Below are 20667 nucleotides of genomic sequence, written 5' to 3' on the forward strand. Positions count from 1 at the left end.
AGGTGATTCCCTGTATCCAACGTGGTTGAAAGAGAGTGAGGGCGTGGGGACGGGGAGGTGAAGGCTCCTCTGGGTGCTGCTGGGCGCTGGCTGGAGGGGCAGGCTCCGCGATGCTCTGCAAGGGGCTGCTGGGGGGAGCCTAGGCTTTTGTCGCTGTTTTGATCCCCTTTTATCCCCATGAAAACCGAGCCAGCTCCCGAATCCCCATTGCACTCCTGAAAGCCACCAGTTCATCCCTCCACCATCCCCTCGGAGGGGACCGAGCCCTCACCCTGCACCCCTCCAGCTTTTCCACGCCATCAAGAGCTCAGGGGGGAGTGAGTCCGGTCCTCGGGGTGCCCCCTTTGGCCGCAGGTTGAGAGCATCCCTCCATCCCCGTCCCCGTTTCCCATCCCCTCTTCCAAGCGCGCCATCACGCTCTCTGTCACCCGCGTCCCGGCGGCGCGGCGGTGGCACGTCTTTGGCGTGGCGGGTTAGCTGTATGAGCGATGGCGGGGCTGGCCCGCTGGATCCGGGGCTGCGGCACGGTGCCCGGGCTCGTTGCGCCTTGCTGAGAGTGGGGCGGAGTGGGTGACATGGGGACAAGTGCATGTCCTCGCTCCGGGCTCTCGGCGAGGATTTTTGGGGCAGGTCCTCCTGGAGGGGGGATGGTGGCTCTGTCCTCCTCCGCAGCGATGGCGAGAAGCGTGATACGTCCTCAACGTGTGCAAAATCGAAGAGATAAAGAGACTCAGAACGGGCAGGGTGCGGAGGGAGGGTGGTGGTGGCGGTGGCGGTGGCTGTGGGAGGTTGTCTCCACTGGGCTGCGACAGATGGGGATCTGTGATGAGGAAGAGAAGGGTCACTCATCCTCCTGCCAGCTAGCAGGAGTGTCCAGCTACTGACACAGCTCTGGGGATACGCTGAGCTGAATATGGCTTTTTCCCCAGGAAGAAATGCACACCTCCTCAGAACCTGAGCACGCAAAACCATCACTTCCACCTTCTCCTCCCAAAGGACCCTGCCCTTGCACCGTTGTCTGCGTGACACCACCTCTGCTATTGCCACCACTAATATCATACATGGGGGTGATGCACCCAAAGGGAAAGGACCATGGGAACTGCCATGGGTCACGTAGACTCACAGAACCATAGAATTGCTCAGGTGGGAAAAGACCCTCAAGTTCATCAAGTCCAACCACAACCTAAACATACTGCCCTAAATCTAACAATTCTCTGCTAAATCTTGTCCCTGAGCACCACATCCAAATGTTTTTCAACACATCCAGGGATGGTGACTCAACCACCTCCCTGGGGAGCCCATTCCAGTGCTTAACAACCCTTTCTGTAAAGAACTTTTTCCAGATATCCAGCCTAAACCTCCCCTGGCACAACTTGAGTCCATTTCCCCTCATCCTGTCACCTGTCACCAGTGAGAAGACACCAACCCCACTCTCACTGTGTGCACCTTTCAACATTCTGCCTCAGTATGTGAGAGGCTGTTTGGTGCACTTTCTGGTGCCTCCTGGTGGGTGGCACATCCTTTATGCCCCATCTCTGCTGAACATGAGCATCGAAGCCCAACTCCTTTGCAAGCTTTGCAGAAGGTGTCTGAAAAACCATGCCCAGCTATCTTCACCAGAACACCCGATTTGGAAAAGCAGCCATGTTGGGTTTATTGACAAAGAACTGCAAGCAAACCCAAATGCTTCCTACCCAACAGCCGTCGCCCACAGGCTGCTCAGCGTCTCCTTCCCGACCATGCAAGAGACCCTGAGCTCTTCACGCCCTTCCAGCACCCACCCCATCCCTCATGCCCCCATTTGGGGCATACTCACTAAATAAAGAGGACACCATAGGCAGCCAAGACCAGTCCAGCTGTCCAACACACTGCCACGGCGCCACTGCCCACTCCGGCCCCCTTGTCGCAGATCTTGGTGGTGGGGGGCGGCATGAAAGAGGAAGTGCTGGTGCTCGTCGTCTCTGCAGGGAGGGAGAGTGGGTGGTGAGAGGAGCTGGGGCCCCCTAGGATGTTGCCCACAGGAGTAGGGCGGCATCCCATCCCCACACTGCCCAACGGTGCTACTCTAGGGCCAAGCTGGATGGAGAAGATGATGAGAATGGAGACAGTGTGGTCTATGGGACTTTCTGTTCTCTAACAGTAGACCCAGAGGGTTCCAGAGTGCCTGGCAATGAGTGTCCCCCAGTGCTTCCCAGCCACCCCACAGCTGGTGCCAGTCAGGGGAACCGGCGCAGGGCACGCTCCCATCCTTCTGGGAAGCCAAGGGCTGATAACGTGCATTTGGACACGGTCCCAGCTCTTTCCTAGAAACAGAGGCTTGTTAACTTGGGGGCTTTTATTTCTAACTGGCATCGCTCCGAGCCATTGCGCGGGGTTGGAGCTGTGGAGGAGAGGAAGAGCTGGAGATGGTGGGGGGCAGCACTCCAGCAAATAATAATAAATCCAGAGCCCTGTCGTGGCACTTGGAGCACTCCAGTGAGGAAGATGCCAGAGCTAGGTGTGCTGAGTCAGCACCTCCTGGGCCATTCCAACCACGCAACAGGGCCACAGGCTCGTGAAGGCACGTGGTAAAGGGCTGTGCCCTCCTCTGCCACACACCCCCAGTGCTGGGGGTCTCCACACCCCGGACTCCTGAGTGTAGGGTGTTTGTGCTGGGTGAGGGTCTCACCTGTGATCTGAACCTCCGTGGTGAGGTGCTTGGGCTCCTCCGTCCAGGGGGTGGCATGCACAGCCACGCTCCAGTCGCTCCACGTGCCGATGTCGTTGTCTTTGGCGGCCACCTGGATGATGTACTCCTTGCCAGCATAGGCATCTGTGATGGTGTGCGATGTGCCATCCGACAGCTCGACCTGCGGGCAGGTGGGGATCAGGCAGGGGGTGCTGGGGATGGGAGGCAGCCAGAGGAGGAACTCCGGCAGTGGGAAGTATGAGATGATCAGTGTGTTTAGCCCAGCTAGAGGGTGATAAAGAGACTGGTTCACGTCACTTTTTTTTTTTTTTTTACCCCCATAGGGAGAAAATATCATCTAAAGGCAAAGCAAGGGGGTAAAGGGCTGGGATTGAAGCTGGCTGTGCATAAATGGAAATAGGCAGAGTGTTAATCCTGATATCCACATGTCCCCACACATCCTCCAAACCAGACTGGAAGTTTTTCTGGGGTGGTTTGGGCCAGAGGTATGATCACTGTGCAGCACAAGGACACACAGGGAGATGCTCCAGCTCCAGCTAAGCCAAGGGTGCAGTGAGTCCCCAGATCTGCAGAGCCAGAGTGGAGTTGCTTCCTCTAGAGGTCACCATAAACTAGTAAATGTGTGGGCAGTTCTGCCCGGACATATTGGGATGTGGGGATCAGGGTAGCCTGGCATTGACAGTCAATCAACATTCTTTCAAGACTGAGAGGAGGTTCCCTTGCCAGCACATCTCCAGCAACCCCACTCCTTCTCCTCCTGGGGACATCTGATCCACTTGGCGATATGTCCTGATAGAAATGCATCCACACTGCAGGGTCACTGTTGAGCAATCACACAGTACTGACAGCAGAGGAAAGCTCAGCACTGACACAACATGTCAGGGATAACACTAAGCTGCATCAGACTCCTGTGGTCACCAAAGGGACCGCTGCGGGAGAGCGCTGTGCATCATTTTGCAGCCTTCCTTGAGGTTCATCATTAATACCCACTGGTTTCATTTCCCATCCATGCTAATTGTGTCTGGCTTGGAGTAGCACGGGGCCACACAAACCCTGCATGACCATGGACACCCCTTTGTGCAGCCTTCTCCTCCCCACTCGCCCAGCTGACACGAACCACCTTCCCTCGCAACACATGTTGATAATAAACATGTCCAGGGGGGATGAGGGACTGACACAGCCCATCTGCTCAGGAGGCAAAGGGGGGGACATGGTGCTTGGCCTCTGAGCCTGCTGATGGCTTCAAGCCAAGTGCTGTGGTCCCAGTGGCTCTGAGCAGCTCTGGGGGCAGGGACATCTGCGTCCATATGTGGAGTCCTCAGCACAGGAGAGACATAGACCTGTTGGAGCACACCCAGAGGAGGGCCACAAAAATGATCCAAAGGATGGAACAGCTCTCCTATGAGGACAGGCTGAGAGAGCTGGGGCTGTGCATCCTAGAGAAGAGAAGGCTGAGGGAGACCTGAGAGCAGCCTTTCAGCTACAGGAATGAAGAGGACTGACTCTTCAGCAGTATCTGTCATTACAGAAAAAAAGAGAAGTGGCCTCAAGCTCAAGGAGGGTATATTTAGGTTGGATACACAGAAAAAGTCTTTTACAGTGAGGGTGGTGGGTCACTGGAACAAGTTACCTGGAGATGTGGTTGATGCCTTATCCTTGGAGACTTTCAGGTCAAGGTTGGATCAAGATCTCGGAGCCTGATCTAGCTGTGGATGTCCCTGCTTATTGCAGGGGGTTAGAATAGATGACCTTTAAATGTCCGTTCCAACTCTAAGGATTCTATGATTCTATGACATTATTCAGGGAAGATCCCAGAGCATTTGTGCCCAGTGAGCCCCAGAACTCAGCCTGGGATGTGGGAGCAGATGGTGGCTGAGGCTTCAGGAGACAGCAGCAAGGTGGGCGATGCTTCCAGGAGCAGAAGGCTCCAGCACAGCATTCCACTGCCCAGGGTAACACTGACAGCTGAATTTTATTAAGAACTTGGTTCAACAGCAAGAGAAAGATAGAGATGAAGACTTCAGCCTGGTTCTTGCTTGCATCCCAGAAACTGAAAAGAGCTGAACAGCCAAGGGGGCTGCACCACTGGGATGCAGCACAGTCAGTGTGCTGATGTGGCAAGGATGTCCTGACAATGCATCTCAGCATGCATGGGGACACTGTCCCTGCTAGGGATGTGTGCCTTGGCAGAACTGCCTGGCTAGTGACTGGTGTGGTCAAAGCCATCACCCTGCTCCTTGCAGGGATATCAGAAAGGAGGGAACCCATTCTGAGAAACAATCAGCCCTCTTCCCATCTCACCTGCACAGCATGTTCAACATCCTAGCACAGATTTAATCCTTTTCTTACACAGATATCACCCTCAGCTTTTATAAAGCCACTAAGTTCCCCACTAGAGAAGGGGATGCTTTGTTTTTTCACTGTGGGCAAGAGCCTTTCTGCCCCTGTTCCCTCTCTGAGAGCTGCCTGCAGCCTGCCGCAAGCCAGGCTTTGTGCTCTCAGGTGCTCCCAGTGGCTTGGAGCCTCACATCTGCAGCAGATCTGGAGCAAAGGGCCTTCTGCCGCCCGCGAGGTGCGAAGTTGTTATCAAATCCACAGGGGAGCAGGGAGAAAGGTGTGTGTCTGTCTCAGCACTGCACTTTTTGGGTTGGGAAGAGGGATGCTTAGCCCTGCTTATCCCTGCACATGGGGCATGAGTTCTGCAGGGAAGAGCAAAAGCACTGAGCCAGGGTCTGACCCACTGGCACAAGTGCAGCTGATTAGGGTGCCAGGTTTAGGGGGTGTAGGCTTCAATGCTGGAAGCAGGTGCAGTGTTTGGGATCATTCAGGCAGAATTTGTCTTTAATGCCTGCTCATCATTCTGGGACTCCAGCAGATACTGCTAATGCCTCAGCCAGGATCAGAGGTCAGAGTGTGCCACGGTGCCTGTTCCCTGTCCCCCCACCGCCCTGCTGCTTGGTATCAGGAAGGGCATCTGGAGCTGTGGCATGGCACTCCTGGGTGACACTGGGAACATGAAAGGGGCAGCAGCTGTGGTCATCACAGGATGTCGTTGTCCTGCTGGGGCAAAGGATGTGACTGCAGCTGCCTGCACAGGGGAAATGTCTTCAAGGAGAGGCCTTGCATGGAGCAGAGATAGGCAAGACTTCAGCCCCCAGTATGGCTCTGTGCTGGGCTTTACTGTTTTCCAGCCTGCTGACGAGGCAAAGAACCAGCCCTCGACTGCCTCTCATCCGTATGGCCAGAATTAGGTGCTCCCTTCCCAGGGCACAGTCCTGCAGGAAAGGAGTTTGAGCTCCTCTGCCCCAAACCCAAGCTGGATCAGGGTGCCCAGCAGAGATAGGCTCCTAGCACCTAGTGCTGCACATACAGCACTTGAAAGAATGTCCTCAGCACCTGCTTTTCCTGCTGCCCTCCAGATGCAGCTGGCCTGCAGCTGAATGTTTGCAGATGGGACTATGGGGTCATGGGGATGCTCCCCAAGACCCAGGATGAAGCATCTTCCTTGTGGGATCTTGGAGGATGCTGTCCTAAGCTATTTAGACAGCAAATAAAAAGGGAAGGTGTAGGGTACAGCACCCATCTCCCCCCTTACATAGGATGTCCTGAAGCGCAGTTCAAGTTTTCCAAAAGGCATTTCTGAGCTAGGGGATATATCAGAGAGAGAACAGCTTTGTCATGGTTGATGAGAAAGTCCATGAACGGGTGCCTGTGTCTCAGCACAGAAATGCAGCAGCAGCAGCAGATGGGAAAACACACAGGTTCCAACTGGACACAGAAAGGGAGAGGCAGCGAGAACAGACTGGGGAGGACACGGAGGGATGGCTGGGCACACAGCATCAAAGGGAGAGGGAGAAATTCCTTAATCCGCGTCCCTGTCACACAGAGAAAAAAGTTGGAGAAGGCTGAGCATGGTAATTTTTTTTTTTTGGCTGGAGGGGTCTGCATTTTGCAGCCTGCCTTTGTGCACCTGCCAAAAGTCACTCTGGCTGGCTGTAAAGCGCTGCCCAGATTAATGAGGGATCAGCAGCCAGTGCAATGCAGAGCTATTAGCATTGCAAAAAAACCCCACCAAAACAACAACAAAAAACCACCAGAGAGAAATGAAAAAGAGCCCTTGAGCCCCAGTAATTCAGCAGTAATTCAGCCTACATCTTGCCTAGGGCAGCATGGGCTGGCATTCTGCAGGTCTCCATCCTTGGGACACTGTACACACCGAGCAGTGTCCATCTCTCATCCCATGGCTAACACAAGTTTAAAGGGCACTGTATCCTCCCACACAGTGAAGCGGAGGCTAAAGCTGTGATTTCCCCCTGTGCTCCTGTAGCCTGCCAAGGTGCCCTGGCAGTAAAGAGGTCACAGTGTGTTCTGCTCCCAGTCAAGCTCTATTTCCATTCTGTGCTGCCAGGAAGCAACTACTGGTGAACAGGGTGATGCAGTGCAAGGTTGATACCTGGATGATCTCCAAAAGGAGAGGACCTCAGCCCTCCCTGCCCTGCAGCTGGGCTTGGTGGTGCGATGTGCTGGAAGACAGTGAAGAAGGGAGGACTGGATGACTCTTTGCATCCCACACAAAAATGTGTTTGCAGCTCTACTTTCCATTCCTCAATGCCTCCCGCTCTCCGTTGTGACTCCTGGAAGGGGTTTTCTCCTGCTCCAAACCAGGGTCAACCCCGAGAGCTGGGTCACAGCAAACAGTTGCTGCTGCCTGTGAAATGATGTCAGCAGGGGCAAGGAAAGGTTTTGTTTTCCCCCTTTTGTCTGGAAATCATATAGGTCTGACATTCATTACTAATAAAAGAGACCCCAAACGTCTCCTCCTGTGGCACGGCGGGAATCAGTTTGGTTAACCCCAGACAAAACTTTCTCTCTCCTTCAGTGATAACTGAAAGGTTGGTAAAAGTGAAGGACTCTCCTCCCCCTGTGCCTCCTCCCTGCCAGCCAGGCAGTGGATAAGTTCCAGGGAGGTCTGAGCCATTGTCCCTGCAGTCACCCCCCAAAAAAGACTGCAGCACACAGCTCAGCTCCAGCTATTGGCTGGGGAGGACGAGTAATTGCAGGGCTCCTCCGCAGCTTGGCTTGTCTCACACCAGATGAGGCTGAATGGCTCCCTTCTGGCTTAAAATAAAGAGCATCTTTGAAAGCACAGCTGTAATCTTGTTAATAATGGGACTCTGTCTCCGGATACGTCTTCCCCTCCTGCCAAGCGACAACTGTCAGAGCTTGCTTTGCTTGCAGCCACAGGAGGATGGGGCTGGGATGCTCAGGGCATTCAGCACCAATCTCCAGGCTCCGGCTGCAGATGCATTTACCATGCAAAAGCTTCCTCCTACTGCTGGGGCCAATGCAGAGGGACTACAGCAGATGGGACTTCCACCTCTGTGGCACCTCTGCTCTGCCTGTCCCATACCAAACTGCAAGCGACGCTATTCCAGCCTCAACATTTCACTTCCTCCTACCTCCTATTGATTCTTTTTTTTTTTTTTTTCCCCACCTCTTTTTTAATCACTGACTTTGCAGCCAGGAGGGGAAGGAAGAGAAGTGTCGCAGTAAAAGCAACCAGGCGTGAAGCTTTAATGGCGCTGGGTCAGGGTGACCTCCCTGCCAAGGCTGCCTAGCGAGGAAGGGAAATGCAGGCAAAGCAGCACGGGGATGCAAACAGGCACAAATAAGTGTGGTGTCACAAAGCGACACTGCAGCCATCCCAAAGGGGATGCGGCTGCAGCAGGCGGTCACATTAATTGCCTTCCCAGCTCCTTCCTCCCCTTGCCCATCACGGGCAGTGACGTATAGGATTAGGACATACTTCTGCGTTATGTTAGCCTGTGAGAGTCATACATTTGGTAAAAAACGTTGGTTTGCTTGGGGGAAATATCCTTAAACCTACCCACACAGCAGACCTTGCACAGACCGCTGCTCACGGCCACCTAACATCCTGGCAAGCCATGAAGATCTCCCCTTGATGTTCTAAAGAAAGCTGTTTCCAGCCTTTGCAAATGCTTACAAACACGTCTCTAATGCTTCCAAAACAGAAGATGAAGGAGAAAACCCCATCGCATTATTAGCTTTAAGCATCTCATGACCTTTTTCTGCAAATCTGAAGATGCACGGTTCGTTAACATTTCGTGTTGTCAGCACGGCCAATGCGTTCAATTAGACTTCACAACGGCATCTGCAAATTGCTGGCAGCTCACCAGAGGAAATCCTCCCTTCCTTCCTTGGCTGCCAGTCCTACAACTACCTCTGAGCATTGCCACATTCCTGCGCCTGTGCACCAACCCCGCCAGTGCTCAGCGCATGCCATCTCCGCTAGAAACAACCATGGAGAGATCCTGATCCAGGTGATACCCCTGAGCAAGAGTAGATCTGGTGCACGAGCTGTGTCAGGCTTCCTGACGTCACCTGGGACATCCCCGGCTGTGTGGGGGAGCATGTGCATGGCCAAGGACCTGCATGCCATCGCATCCACGAGTGTGCACACAGCTGTGCTCGTGGGCAGCCTGCAGGCATGCACAGAGATAGCTGCTGTTGCGAGTTAACCGAAGGAGCCTGTAAAACCAGAAACAGGCTATTAGCAATCCATTAGGAAAGGGTATCCAGTTCCAGCCTAGGTAATCCATTAGAGGAACATCTGAGAGCATTAGGAGAGCTCGCTTGGGGCCAGGATGGGGCTATAAAACAGAAGAGGAAACCATGCTAATCTGGCTTGAATTACAAACTTAAAAGCAGGAGAAAAATAAAGGATACCCTGAACATTTAATGTTTTATATTTAGGAGACAGAACATGAGATTCTGCCAAAAGGAGAGAATGGAAAAATCTGTTTAGGCTACAAATATCTCATCTCTCTTCATGCAGGAAAGAAACTGCCAGCCCCTCTTCCAGAAGGGAAGAGTGTGACGTTGAAGCTGCTCAGCTTTCTGGGTGAGCTCGGTGTCGGTGAGACAGAGTGATCACCCAATGTGACACAGAGTGGTTGTGTGTCCTGCACAACTGGCAAATGCTTGTGCTGGGTTCAACAGAGCTGCTGTGAGATGTCACGACAGCCCTGCTGCAAGCAGCATCCCGCACACGTGGACACTCATCGTCTCTCTGTGCTAATAAATCCCAGAGCATGCAGTAATAACTCCCAGAGCAAACTCCAACACGAGAGCTGCTAAGTGGCCTGAGCGGAAATTCATTGCTGAGCCCAGAGAAAGGGGGGGCAAACGGTGTGCTGAGGCTGAAACGCACCTTTGTGAGCACTCTGCCATGTCAAGGAGGGGAGGAGGGTCCCCACTGTGCCCCTGGCTCTGCACCTCCCAGGCTGGCTGTCCCTGGGGAAGATGCTGTGCAATGATAGCTGGCTCACCCAGCAGCACTCTTGATAAGATCCACTGTTCCCGCCACGGACGGCTTCATCTTCTGGTGCCAAGGCCTGGCATTATTAAAATCCTGAAAGGAAGAGCCTGGGAGAAAGCAGACGCTGATTGAATCAGGCCCTACAGTATTCGACAGCTCGACATCCATCTGATCCTATTAGTGCTCATTCAGTCCTGTCTGCTGAGGTGCTGTGCATAAATCAGCCCCTGTGCAGATAATGGGAGGCGGAGGGGAGGAAGGAATTGCAGCTTTTGCCAAGAAATGCCACGTGCAATGCGAGCATGGAGGGCTGTATCTCTAGCCAGTCTCTGGAGCTGTCCTCTAGTCCTGCTCTTACAGCAATGGACATTCCACAAAGCACTCAGGAAAACCTTCACCTCAGCACAAATTAACACCTTGCTGTGCAAACACAGGTCATGCTTCATCCTATCTCAGGACACCAGTCCCTATAAGGAGAGACCTACCATCAATTTAAGTCATGCTGAGCTGGTCTTGGCTCCACCAAGCCATAGCCTTCCCTCTCCTGGACAGATTTTGGGTGCTCCTTGGGCACTCTCAAGATGCCAAGAAGCAATGGGTCTAGAAAAGCAGAGCTTATAGAATCACAGAATCATTAAGGTTGAAAAGACCACTAAGATCATCTATCATCAACCCATCACTGCTATGCTCACTAATCATGTCCTTCAGTACCACATCTTGTTTCTTCAACACCTCCAGTGATGCTAAACTTCTAGGGCTCATAGCATCTGGCAACTCACTTTTGGGTGCAGACACCTAAATCTGCCAGGTATCCAGAGGGGCTAAGGAGGCTGTGGCTGAGCACACCCAGGGGTCCCAGGGCTCTGGCGCTGCAGCACTGCCATTCCTGGTGTTTGGGAACTGACTGAATTAGGTTTTGCAAATAGTTGATGAATATCTGATGAATAGTGGCAGTTTTCCTCTAATCACCCATAAATCAGATTTTTCATTATGCAATCAGTGGGGTAGGGATTCAGTAAGCAAGGCTGGTACTGCACTTGCTTACCAAGCAAATTATTCCCCAAACACACTTCTCCATCAGCCAGTGACTGAGAAACAAGTCCTACAAAACGCCGTGGATTAAGAGTGACACCACTGGGACCACTGTGCCCTCCTGAGATGGTGAGCTTTCCAGCTCTCAAGCACCCATACTGAGGACTGCTCCCGCTCTGCAGCTTGGGAAGACATCTTTTGACTGCCCTAAAGCTGACTTTTGCAGCTGGGGTGCCTCACCCCAGTGTCTCCAGCACCTCCATGTATTTCCCACTGTGTACTGTTCTGTCCCCTCATGGGCTTAGCCCCAAGCCAATACGTCGAGGCAGGAGACAGCCCATTGGCACATGTATCATGAGGACCAGGCTGCAGCTGGGGAAAACATCAGCCTTTTTCACAATGGTTTCATAAGCTGAAATAAGTGACTTTGCATTTCCTATTTTCCCATGCACTTTACCCCTTTTCCCACAGTTTGAATACTTTCCTCCTCAAAATGAAAAAGCTCTTCCAACAATGCGAAAATCCAAACTCTCCCATCTCTCTCTTGTCCCAGCAGAGCGATTGGCAGCTGCTCTCTCCCTCCCTCTGAGAAGAGAAGGGCAGGGAGAGACAAATGGGAGAAGACTCTACCAGCACCTGTCTAGTTTTCAAAGCCATCAGCAAAACACTTCAGTCTGAAACAAGACCTGCGCCACTGCCTTATCAAAGAAAAGCAACTGAAAGAGAAAAACCCACTGGGATGATGATGTCTTACAGCGACACAAGCACAGCACAAAGCCTCTCATTCCCTTTTTGAGATATTTTTCTCCCTAAGAAGAGCTGTCTGGCAGAAAATCCCTCTCAGCATCGCATCGCAGGTGAGCTCCTTGGGGATGGAACGCTGGCTCCCATTTGTCTCCTTTCTGGGCAAAATGCCTCATCAAGCAACCCGCTGCCACGCTTGCCTAATTGGCTTTCCTTTGGCCCATCTAGGAGATGTCGGGATGAGCCACACTGGTGCAGCAGCACCTCTCATCCAGCAGCAGATTGCTTTCCTTCATAAGTGGAGCATGCAAGCAGCATATAGCAAAGAAGAAGAAAAAAATCCTGTTCGTTATCTTCCTGCCGCTAACAAATGAAATCTGTCCTGCGGGCTGCCAAGGATTTCACTGACAATTTTTTTTTTTAAAGAAACAAGAAATAAAAGTAAGAAATACGATAACATCATGGCAATCGCTCCGTTGCTGACTGTGCCCTGAGTTACTGCAAACGGTATTTTATCTTCGGCTCAAAATCTAAATGTGGCAGAGGCACATTTAAATGCAGTGACATTTATACTTTAAATGCCTTTTACATCTTGTTGGCAGGTTTTATATAGAACATATGTATGGAAAACAGATACAGGCCACAGATTAAAATGCAAAAAGGGGAGAGCCTGCAGAGCCATTTGTAGGCAGAATATGACTTAAAAGAAAGAGGAAGAAAAGGGAGGCGGAAAAAAAAAGAGAGGAAAAGGGGCTGTGTTGACAGGAAAGTGAACAGACATTTCTCGGTCCCAGGTCACCCCATCTTGCCAGCCTGCTGCCTGCTTCTCAGCATCACTTACGTGCTGCCACTGGTCCAGGATGAGGGGCCGATAGCGCAGGAAGAACTTGAGGGGGAAGGACTCAGGGTCGGGCCAGGATGAGGGGTTCTGCCATGACACTTCCAGCCGCCTCGGGTTATTGGGCACAGGCTTGGCCACCACGCTCTCTGGAGGATCCGGCTTTACTGGAAGGGAAAAGAACAGCTGTTAAAGTCCCCCTGATTGGATGCAACAGGTCTTACAGTGGGGAGGTGGGTGAAAAGCCTGCCTAGGTGATGTGCTCTGGGGATGAGTAAGTCCAAGTGATGGCTCATCAGCTGTAGAAAATCACCTTTTAGTGCGTATGGGTCAGGAATATCCTGGCTCAGAATAATCAGCACTAAGGAGATGCCAGCACCTGGACAGAACAGAGAACATCCCTCCTCTCCACAGGTACCTGGGTGAGTGCAGGGAGCTTGCTGAGCCCTAACTCCATGCTTTCCTTGCTCCTCCAGATGGCTGGGAGTCTGACCTGCCATCAGATCTACTCACCTCTCAGCAGGTTGCAGTTTAGGGCTGGGGATTCCAGGCACTGACCCATTGCATGCAGCACAGGCAAACCCGGTGGTTTGTCATTCCTGCTCTGCTTCTGAGATACAGGAATATTTTTTCACTACCCAATAAGTATTTCAAGTGAATATTAATTGACTGTGCAACATGCTCAGAAGTTGCTGCTACTTTAAAGTGCTGGGATCAAAACCTAAATAGGCTGTGATGAACAGCGTTGCCTCTTGCAGAGTCAGCTTTGCTCCTCACCAAAAGTCTGCCCAGATCTCAACAGCTCAGACTCTCAGTTTGCAGCAGCAAAGCTCTGAGAAGTCTAAAATACGGGTTGTGCAGGGGCCTGACAGCCAGGTTAAAACACACCCCCTCTGAGGAGCTATGCATGGAGATATCCTGAATCTCTGCTGCAAACTTGGGAGCCGGGAAGGTGAAGGATTTCCATGGGACTGCTCACAAGGCTCTCTGTGTTCACTAAGAATAGTGATGCAGGTGGTCACCTAATCACAGAATCACAGAATGGTGCTGTCCTGGGAGAGCTCTCAACACTCCCAAAATCCACATGAAGACTGCATGAAGAAACTGTCACTTCAGCCTAGAAACTGCCAGATAAAGCAGTGCTCCTGATCTGACCAGAAACTTGTGAAGGCACCATCTCTAATTCCAATCACGCAGGAGAGATTCTGGGGTTGGGAAGAGCCTGACAGAGCTCCTGCAATGCACTCAGAGCCGTCTCCTCCCTGCTGGCTCCAGGGAGATGACATCTCCACAAGGGCTTTGCTTCCTCTGGTCAGTGAAGGGGGCAAGTGAGGCTTGAAGCTGTATGGGACTGGGTGCTCATGTGAGATGGCACTGCTGCAGAAACTCATGTTCTTGCCACTCACTGCCACTTTGCAAGGGGCGGGCTGGAGCTGGGCAGTGCAGGCAATTTGTGCACGAGGTTTTTGTAGTCATCATATTTGAGGACAGTAACTTGAGGCAGTAATTTGAGGCAGGCAGGAGCTGCGGAGGGAGGGATGATTTGCTGGGACTGCAATGCTGAGCTACTCCAGATGGCTGCGTAATTCCCTTGCTCGCTTTGAATCCCTGGGCTTGGGCTGGACATCAGCTTCCATCCATGGGGCCTTGGAGGCCAAACACATACGGAAAAGTATAAATCCAGTGCTGGCTCACTGGGCTGGGTTTGCAAAACAAAAAATCTGTTTGGCTGAATGAATGCAGATGAAAGCAAACTGTGGCTCCACAGCAAGGGATAAAAGCACCAGGGTGGAGATGGATGCAATAGGATGTCACAGCTGTGAGGAGAGCTCTGGCATAACACAGGGAATGGGAAACGCCACTGTGTCAGGTTGGAGGAGAGCAAGGAAGGTGCCCTGATGCTGAGGGAGGAAGTCATCCCTTCATTTTTCAGGGACGTGACCCCCTCACATTAGAGGAGAGCTGTGCTGGCTTACTGTGAGCGTGGCAGAGCTCCCAGCAGCAGCGAGCCTTCAAACGTCACTGCGTCTTAATGGGAAAACCATCACAAGGGCTGCGTCTGCCTCCCCACGTGTCCCCCTGGCTGTGGGACTCCTGCCCAGGCCTAAGAGAGGTGCGGCAGTGCCAGCCCCTCCCAGAAAACTCCTGCCATGTCCCTCCATCGCTGCGGGGATGTGGGAGCCAGTACATGGGGATCTACACCAGCTCTGCAGCTGGTCCAGTGCCTGACCTTGAAGGAGTGCTTCATCCTCCATAGCATCCCAAGTCCCTGCTCCCCGCTCCTCCTTCCCCCGGCCTTTGTCTGCCCAGTCCATTTAAGCAGCAAATTGCAAGGCAAGGGCTGTCTGGCTGTACATCAGTGAGCATAATGGAGCTGTGTCCTCAGCACAGGCCCGCAGGCAGTAATGTAATATAAGTAATAATAGTAATAATAATAATAATGGACGATGGGCATTAGGCTGAGTATTGGTTAAGCGGCTGCAAAACCAGATGTAATATTATCCTGCAGAGCTGAGGGAGCATCTCCAAACATTCCTGAGAAGGAGACATGGGATTTGGTTGGGAGGCAGCTTCCAGCTCGTTCTGCTTTGCTTTCGGGTTCAGAAAGGGTCCTGCAGTTATCTCTTGTCTTTAGAACAGGACAGGCTTTGCCTAAAGGCTCTGCAGGCTCACGCTGGACCACAAGTGCTCATCGAAGGAGGTGCTGCCTGAGCACACACCATGTATCCATCCTTCTGCCCCATGCTGAAATGGATGCCTTGCGGCCGTTAAATATCCCCTGGCATTTTCCCTGAGAAGAGGGACATTAAACTCCATGCCTTAGCCAAATGTCAGTCTACGTAATTTAATTCTGCCTCCCTAAGTAGTATGAATTGAACTGACCTTCTGTCTAGGCAATTGTATACCCGTGCTCAGAGACTGAATTTCTTACAGGGGACAGCACGTTCATCCTCACACAGCCCCTCTGCAACACTGTGCGTTCACTGCCCCGGAGATGCAGTGGGGACAATCGTGCGACCTCCCCAGGGTCACACAAGGGATGTGTGGCAGATGTGGAATGACACCACTGCCTGTGCTGCCACTTTCCGCCTGTCCTGAGCATATCCCAACAGCGTGGCATGGGGTGAAGTAAGAAAATCTGATAATAAACCTTTGGTTTATTATCTGCTCAACAATTTTTGGGTGAAATCCTCTGTGATCACACCTAAGCAAGCCCCTCTGCGCTCCCTTGCTTGTCTGCAGCCCTGCCATCTCGCCAGAATAATCAGTGCTGCCAATACATTTTTAATGCTGTGCATCTTCTCCTGCTAATCTGCCCTGTGTTTGCATTAAAAGAAAAAAAGGCGTTGCCACTGAGGTGGGATGCTGGCACTGTGGTGCTGTCCCCGCTCTGTGGCAGGATGCTCTTGGAGGTGGGGGATACATCCCTGAATCACATCAGTGTTCCCAGCAGTCAGAAGGGGAAGGGTAGCCCCTAGCACACTGTACCACTCCTGCCTGGCACCTTCCCCTGCCTCAAGCCCTCTCTTCTCTTCCTCCAGCCCTTCTCCCTCCTGGCTAGAGACTGGAGATGTGATGCCTGCAAGGTTTTGCACAGCCCTGCCCTCACCACATTCACCTTTATTAATATTTATACCTTTGCAGAAAACATAATTATGAAAACAATTTCCAGCAGCGAGACAGGGCAGGAGGCTGCCCGGATATCCTAGCAATGAAAGATGGGGGTCAGAGGGCTGGAAACCTTCTTCCAGTCATCACTAGGAATGGAAATACAGAGCAGCCCCTTGTAGCTGGCTGCTAACAGGCAGCATCGTGCAACCACCAGCAAGGCATCGGCTCCAGATATCAAAAGAAAGCACCACTCATTTTCCACTCAATTAGAGTCCATCTTCCAAGCAGCTGGGGAGGGGATTTGCTGCTGAGGACTCTGGTGGAAGAGGAAGGAAGCAAAACCAAAAGAGATCACCTCTTCCCAGGGGTCTTTTTGTGGTTGGCCAGTGGGTGGTCCCAGCAGGCACAAAGTAAGGGCTTTACACCCCCGAACCCTTTGCAACAAGTCAGTGAAATAGTTTTGTTTCAAGCCTGAGGTTTCTCTGCACTTCCATTTAGCAAGGCAGAATTCAAAGATGAACTCTCTGACTGGTGACTTCTGCTGGGTGCCACTAACTGTTCTGGGGCACAGGCTCTACCCTGCACTGCTGCAGTTGCAGCTGCAGAGAGCAGATCTCCAGGAGTTGCAGACATGCAAGGCAACCTAGGGCTCTCCTACCACCAGAATCACCCAGGCAGAAATGCCAAGCAAAAGCAAAATACAGTAGTGCAGCACACTTGTTTTAATCAAAAATCGGGAAGGCCCAAGGAGAAGCTCGATGTGGGATACTTGGCTATTGCTGAGTTCATCCTGGAACATCTCTGCTACTCCTGCTGACTGCCTGCTTGATCACCTCTGCACTTCTTACACACTACAGCTGTAAAAAATCCTAAGGGGGAAAATTTCACAGCCATGCAGAACGTGGAGATTTTAAGGCTGGAATATACTGAAGCAATGTGCTGTCCCATCACCCCTTCCTTAAGTGCCTTTGAGCATCTGCCATGGGGTACTGGGGGTCTCACACCCCCGCAACAGCTGGAACACATCTGGTGAAAGGCAGTGGTACTGCACCCATGCTAGCAGCTGGCCCTGCTCATTGCTGCTCTGACCCAGCTGAGTTCAGGCTCCTGGGCTGGATCTGGATTGTGCTGGTGCTGAGCCGGGTGTGCTTCCTGGGGGGGATGCCCCTGCTTGCTGAAGGGGGACCGGCAGATTCCTCCTGCAGAGGTGGTGCCGGCTGCTTTACTCAGGAGTGGCATCAGATGTTCTCCAAACCAGGAAGGGCATGGGTGGGATGCAGATATTACAGGAGGATGCCCTGAACTCCTGGAGGAGGGAATGCAAGGAACTCAGAAAATGCAGCTTAATTGCTGCCCTGGGACTGTTGTCCGGAGGTTACCTTCATTTAAGGAGTGTATCTTCCACAAAGACAACAATTTCCATTTAAAAACACCCAAGTGACTAAAACTCCACCACTTCCCTTCTAAGCTCCTTGCTTTGTTATTAATGTTCACAATGCACCAAAGGATAGGAACTTTGGATATGGATCACAGCAGTGGGGACACAAGAGGACAGTCCCAGTCCCTGCTCCAAAATAATTTCCCCGCTCTGTTCGGAACTGGCACCTTGTTTCTTGTTTGATGTTTTCCAGGACCTAGAGTAGAAAGGGAAAATCTGAGACAGCAGTGGAGCTCTTCTACCTGCACTCTGGCAATTCTGGCTGCTCAAGACTGGCACACGCAGCATGTCCGTAGCACTGACTGACTGCTGGCTGCATTTCAGAGATTCATTTATTTGATTTTCTGGTCCAGTAATTGCCTCATGTAAACAGCAAATTGTTTTTTGACTTGTTTCTGAACTCCTCTCTCTCATTTTTCCTGCTGTTTGAAAATGGACAATCTTGTCTCCTCACCAGCTGTGGTTTGCCTTCGGTAGGTGGCAAAAGCCCCGTGCTCAGCTCCCTGCTTTGCCACTTTCCCTCTGAACTGCTTGCTCCAGGATGGTCCACTATTGAAAGAGTTCCATCAGCAGAGCTGAGCCCTCTCTGCCTCTATTGGTGCCAGTTGGAGGCTGAGCAATAGCCTTGCAGAAGTGTGGGAGACGGGGCAGCATACATACAGAGCTATTATGGCACCATGGTTGCTCCTGCTGCCTTGCAGAGCTCTGTTGGGCATTTATAGCCAGGGTGACGCGAAATACTCAGAGGACGACAGCAGCCACAGAGGGTCAGTTTTGCTCCATGTCCGGGCTGTGCTTGTGCTATGCATGCACATGTAATTGGAATTTGTCTTCCAAAGCCAATTCCTGCAAATTTGCTTCAAACATGAAGAAAAAACTTCTATTTCAGCAATATTCAGAGGTGTGAGAAGGGCAGTGCCATGATTCCCCAGCCCTCTGCCCTGTGACAGCTGCTTCCCAAGACCCTAACTAATAGTAGCTTAGCACCCTGAGAAACCTGAGACCACAGAGGATAGCACCAGTCAAAACATCAGGGACCACATGGGGGCTGCTCGTCTGCACCCTGCCCTGCTCCCCCAGGATGCCCAGGTGTCGTATCCCTACATGGCAGCCCCTCCACCAGACACACCACAGCAGGAGCACATGTCCCACAGCAAAACCCAAATGCCACAATCCTTCGAGACTCTAGAGAGATGCCAGCATGGCTCATACCCCAGCTCTATCTCATGCATGGGCAGACAGAGACTTGGGACCCTGACGCTTCCTTTGCCCATTGCTGCAGTGGGAGATGCAGTGCACAGATCAAACCAAACCCAACACTGGCTCAGAGAGGCCAGTTGCTGCTGTGGAAGTTACCTATGGCGAACTCGTCAAAGGTGAGAGTGGTGGAGTTTTTGCCCAGAGCATTCGTGACGGTCAGAGTAACCTTGTACTTCACTGTTGAGAAGAGCTGGAGGTATCTGATGTGACACCTGTTTTTGGGGAAGATGTCCTTTTCACAGACCATCTCTCTCGTGCCATGTCTGTAAGTAGGAGGAGAAGAGCAATTAGCTACAGGCCAGCACTCAGGGTGGGGATGCACACACACACAGCTGTAGAGCAGCAGTGTGGTGCACCCACTCTGTGCAAGGTCCCCTAATGCCAGAACCCCTTCTGCCACCCTCACGGGAGAGAATTTTGCATGAGGATCTGCTATTATGGACGGAAGTCTGCAGAGAGACTGGGGTGAAGGTGTTTGTGCTGGCCTCCAGAAATTGCTGCTGCTCTTCCCCTGTTCAGCTGCAAGGATGAGACCTTGCTGGGGCTAGGGTTGGTTCTGCCTCTCCTGTGGGAGGATCAGGATCTATTTTATTTCTGCTCAGGAAATAAGCCCCAAAAACAAAGGCGTGGTATTAGAAGGGTAGTTCCAGGACCCCTGCTCAGGGCGGTGGGTGATGCCATGCCACGGCCCAAACTGGCCACAGCCAGTTTTCAGGAGGGAGCATGGCTGTGCCAAAATTGCTGAAAAACAGAAGGTATGACCTCCACCACAGAGAAGTGGCATGGACAGGATGGACTTCAGGGGCACAGAAAGGGGATCTACGAGTTGGCCTCAGAGCCTTGAGGCCCCCAGATCCACACCTAGACCCATAGGTCTCTCTCTAGAGCTTGAGAACTCTAGTTAACATCCTAGGTACTGGGGCTTCTGAGCTTCAAGGCTTCCTTCTATGCCTGCCCCTAAGCAGGCCTAAAGGATTTTATGCCTTATATTCAACCCTCTAGGCCTTTAGGATTCCAGGTCTCATAGGCCTCTATGTTGGCAGTCACCTGTAGGGAAATGGGATCTTCCTTGGGACAAAGCCCCCATGCCAAGCATCCGTCCTAGGGCCCATCTTTCAGGCACTGACAGTACATACTCAGCACAGCTGACCCAAGCACTACTTGGAACCTGCTGTGGGGAACGAAGTGCTCTCCCTCCAAGGCACTTACATGACAGAGATGTTGAAGGAGTTGGGGATGTAGGTGGGGCTGGGCAGGTGCCAGCTGCAGTAGAAACCCTTCGGGTAGTTGTTGGACCGACACATCAGCACTGGCTCTTTTGGAGGGACTGTCAAGGAAAAAGAAAAGAGGAATTATTCATCCAGGTGGGCTTTATCACCAGCTCCTAAACACGGAGAGGTCCTTCCCCTTCAAGCACACCCCCAGGTCCAGCTGAGAGCTTGCCTCCTCCCCCAGCAGGTCACCAGTTCTGATGAGATAAAGGGTGGCAGAGAAGGTTGGCAGGTACTGGGGAAATTATCTTTGAGATCGCTACACAGAGATGATTCTGATGGGGAGGATGTGCTGCTCTCTTGACCCCATTAAGCTGCAGCGCTCACGGCTTTCTCCATCATGTCCCCAGGGAGTGCTAAACTTCTTGTTGAGGGATGATCCTCAGGAAGACCTGAGGTCCTTAAAGGGATGGAGAAGGATAGCTTTGACAAGATGCAGAGAAG

At 52.1% G+C, this 20667-nt stretch overlaps 1 protein-coding gene across 1 annotated transcript in view; it reads right to left on the reverse strand.

Moving 5' to 3' along the window:
* Window positions 1–1815: 1815 nt before the first annotated feature.
* The window catches only part of CNTFR (ciliary neurotrophic factor receptor), a 66605-nt gene continuing 47753 nt past the window's right edge, over window positions 1816–20667 (reverse strand). The window contains exons 3-7 of the mRNA XM_042838454.1: window positions 20162–20279; window positions 19049–19215; window positions 12646–12809; window positions 2669–2849; window positions 1816–1961 (exon numbers count right to left, since the gene is read on the reverse strand). Of these exons, the coding sequence (XP_042694388.1) occupies window positions 1816–1961; window positions 2669–2849; window positions 12646–12809; window positions 19049–19215; window positions 20162–20279 (776 nt within the window). The remainder of the gene's footprint in view (window positions 1962–2668; window positions 2850–12645; window positions 12810–19048; window positions 19216–20161; window positions 20280–20667) is intronic.

The sequence above is a fragment of the Centrocercus urophasianus genome, unplaced genomic scaffold (genome assembly GCF_019232065.1).
Source record: "Centrocercus urophasianus isolate 14NV4802_14NV808 unplaced genomic scaffold, USGS_Curo_1.0 seq_8, whole genome shotgun sequence".
Taxonomy (NCBI): domain Eukaryota; kingdom Metazoa; phylum Chordata; class Aves; order Galliformes; family Phasianidae; genus Centrocercus; species Centrocercus urophasianus.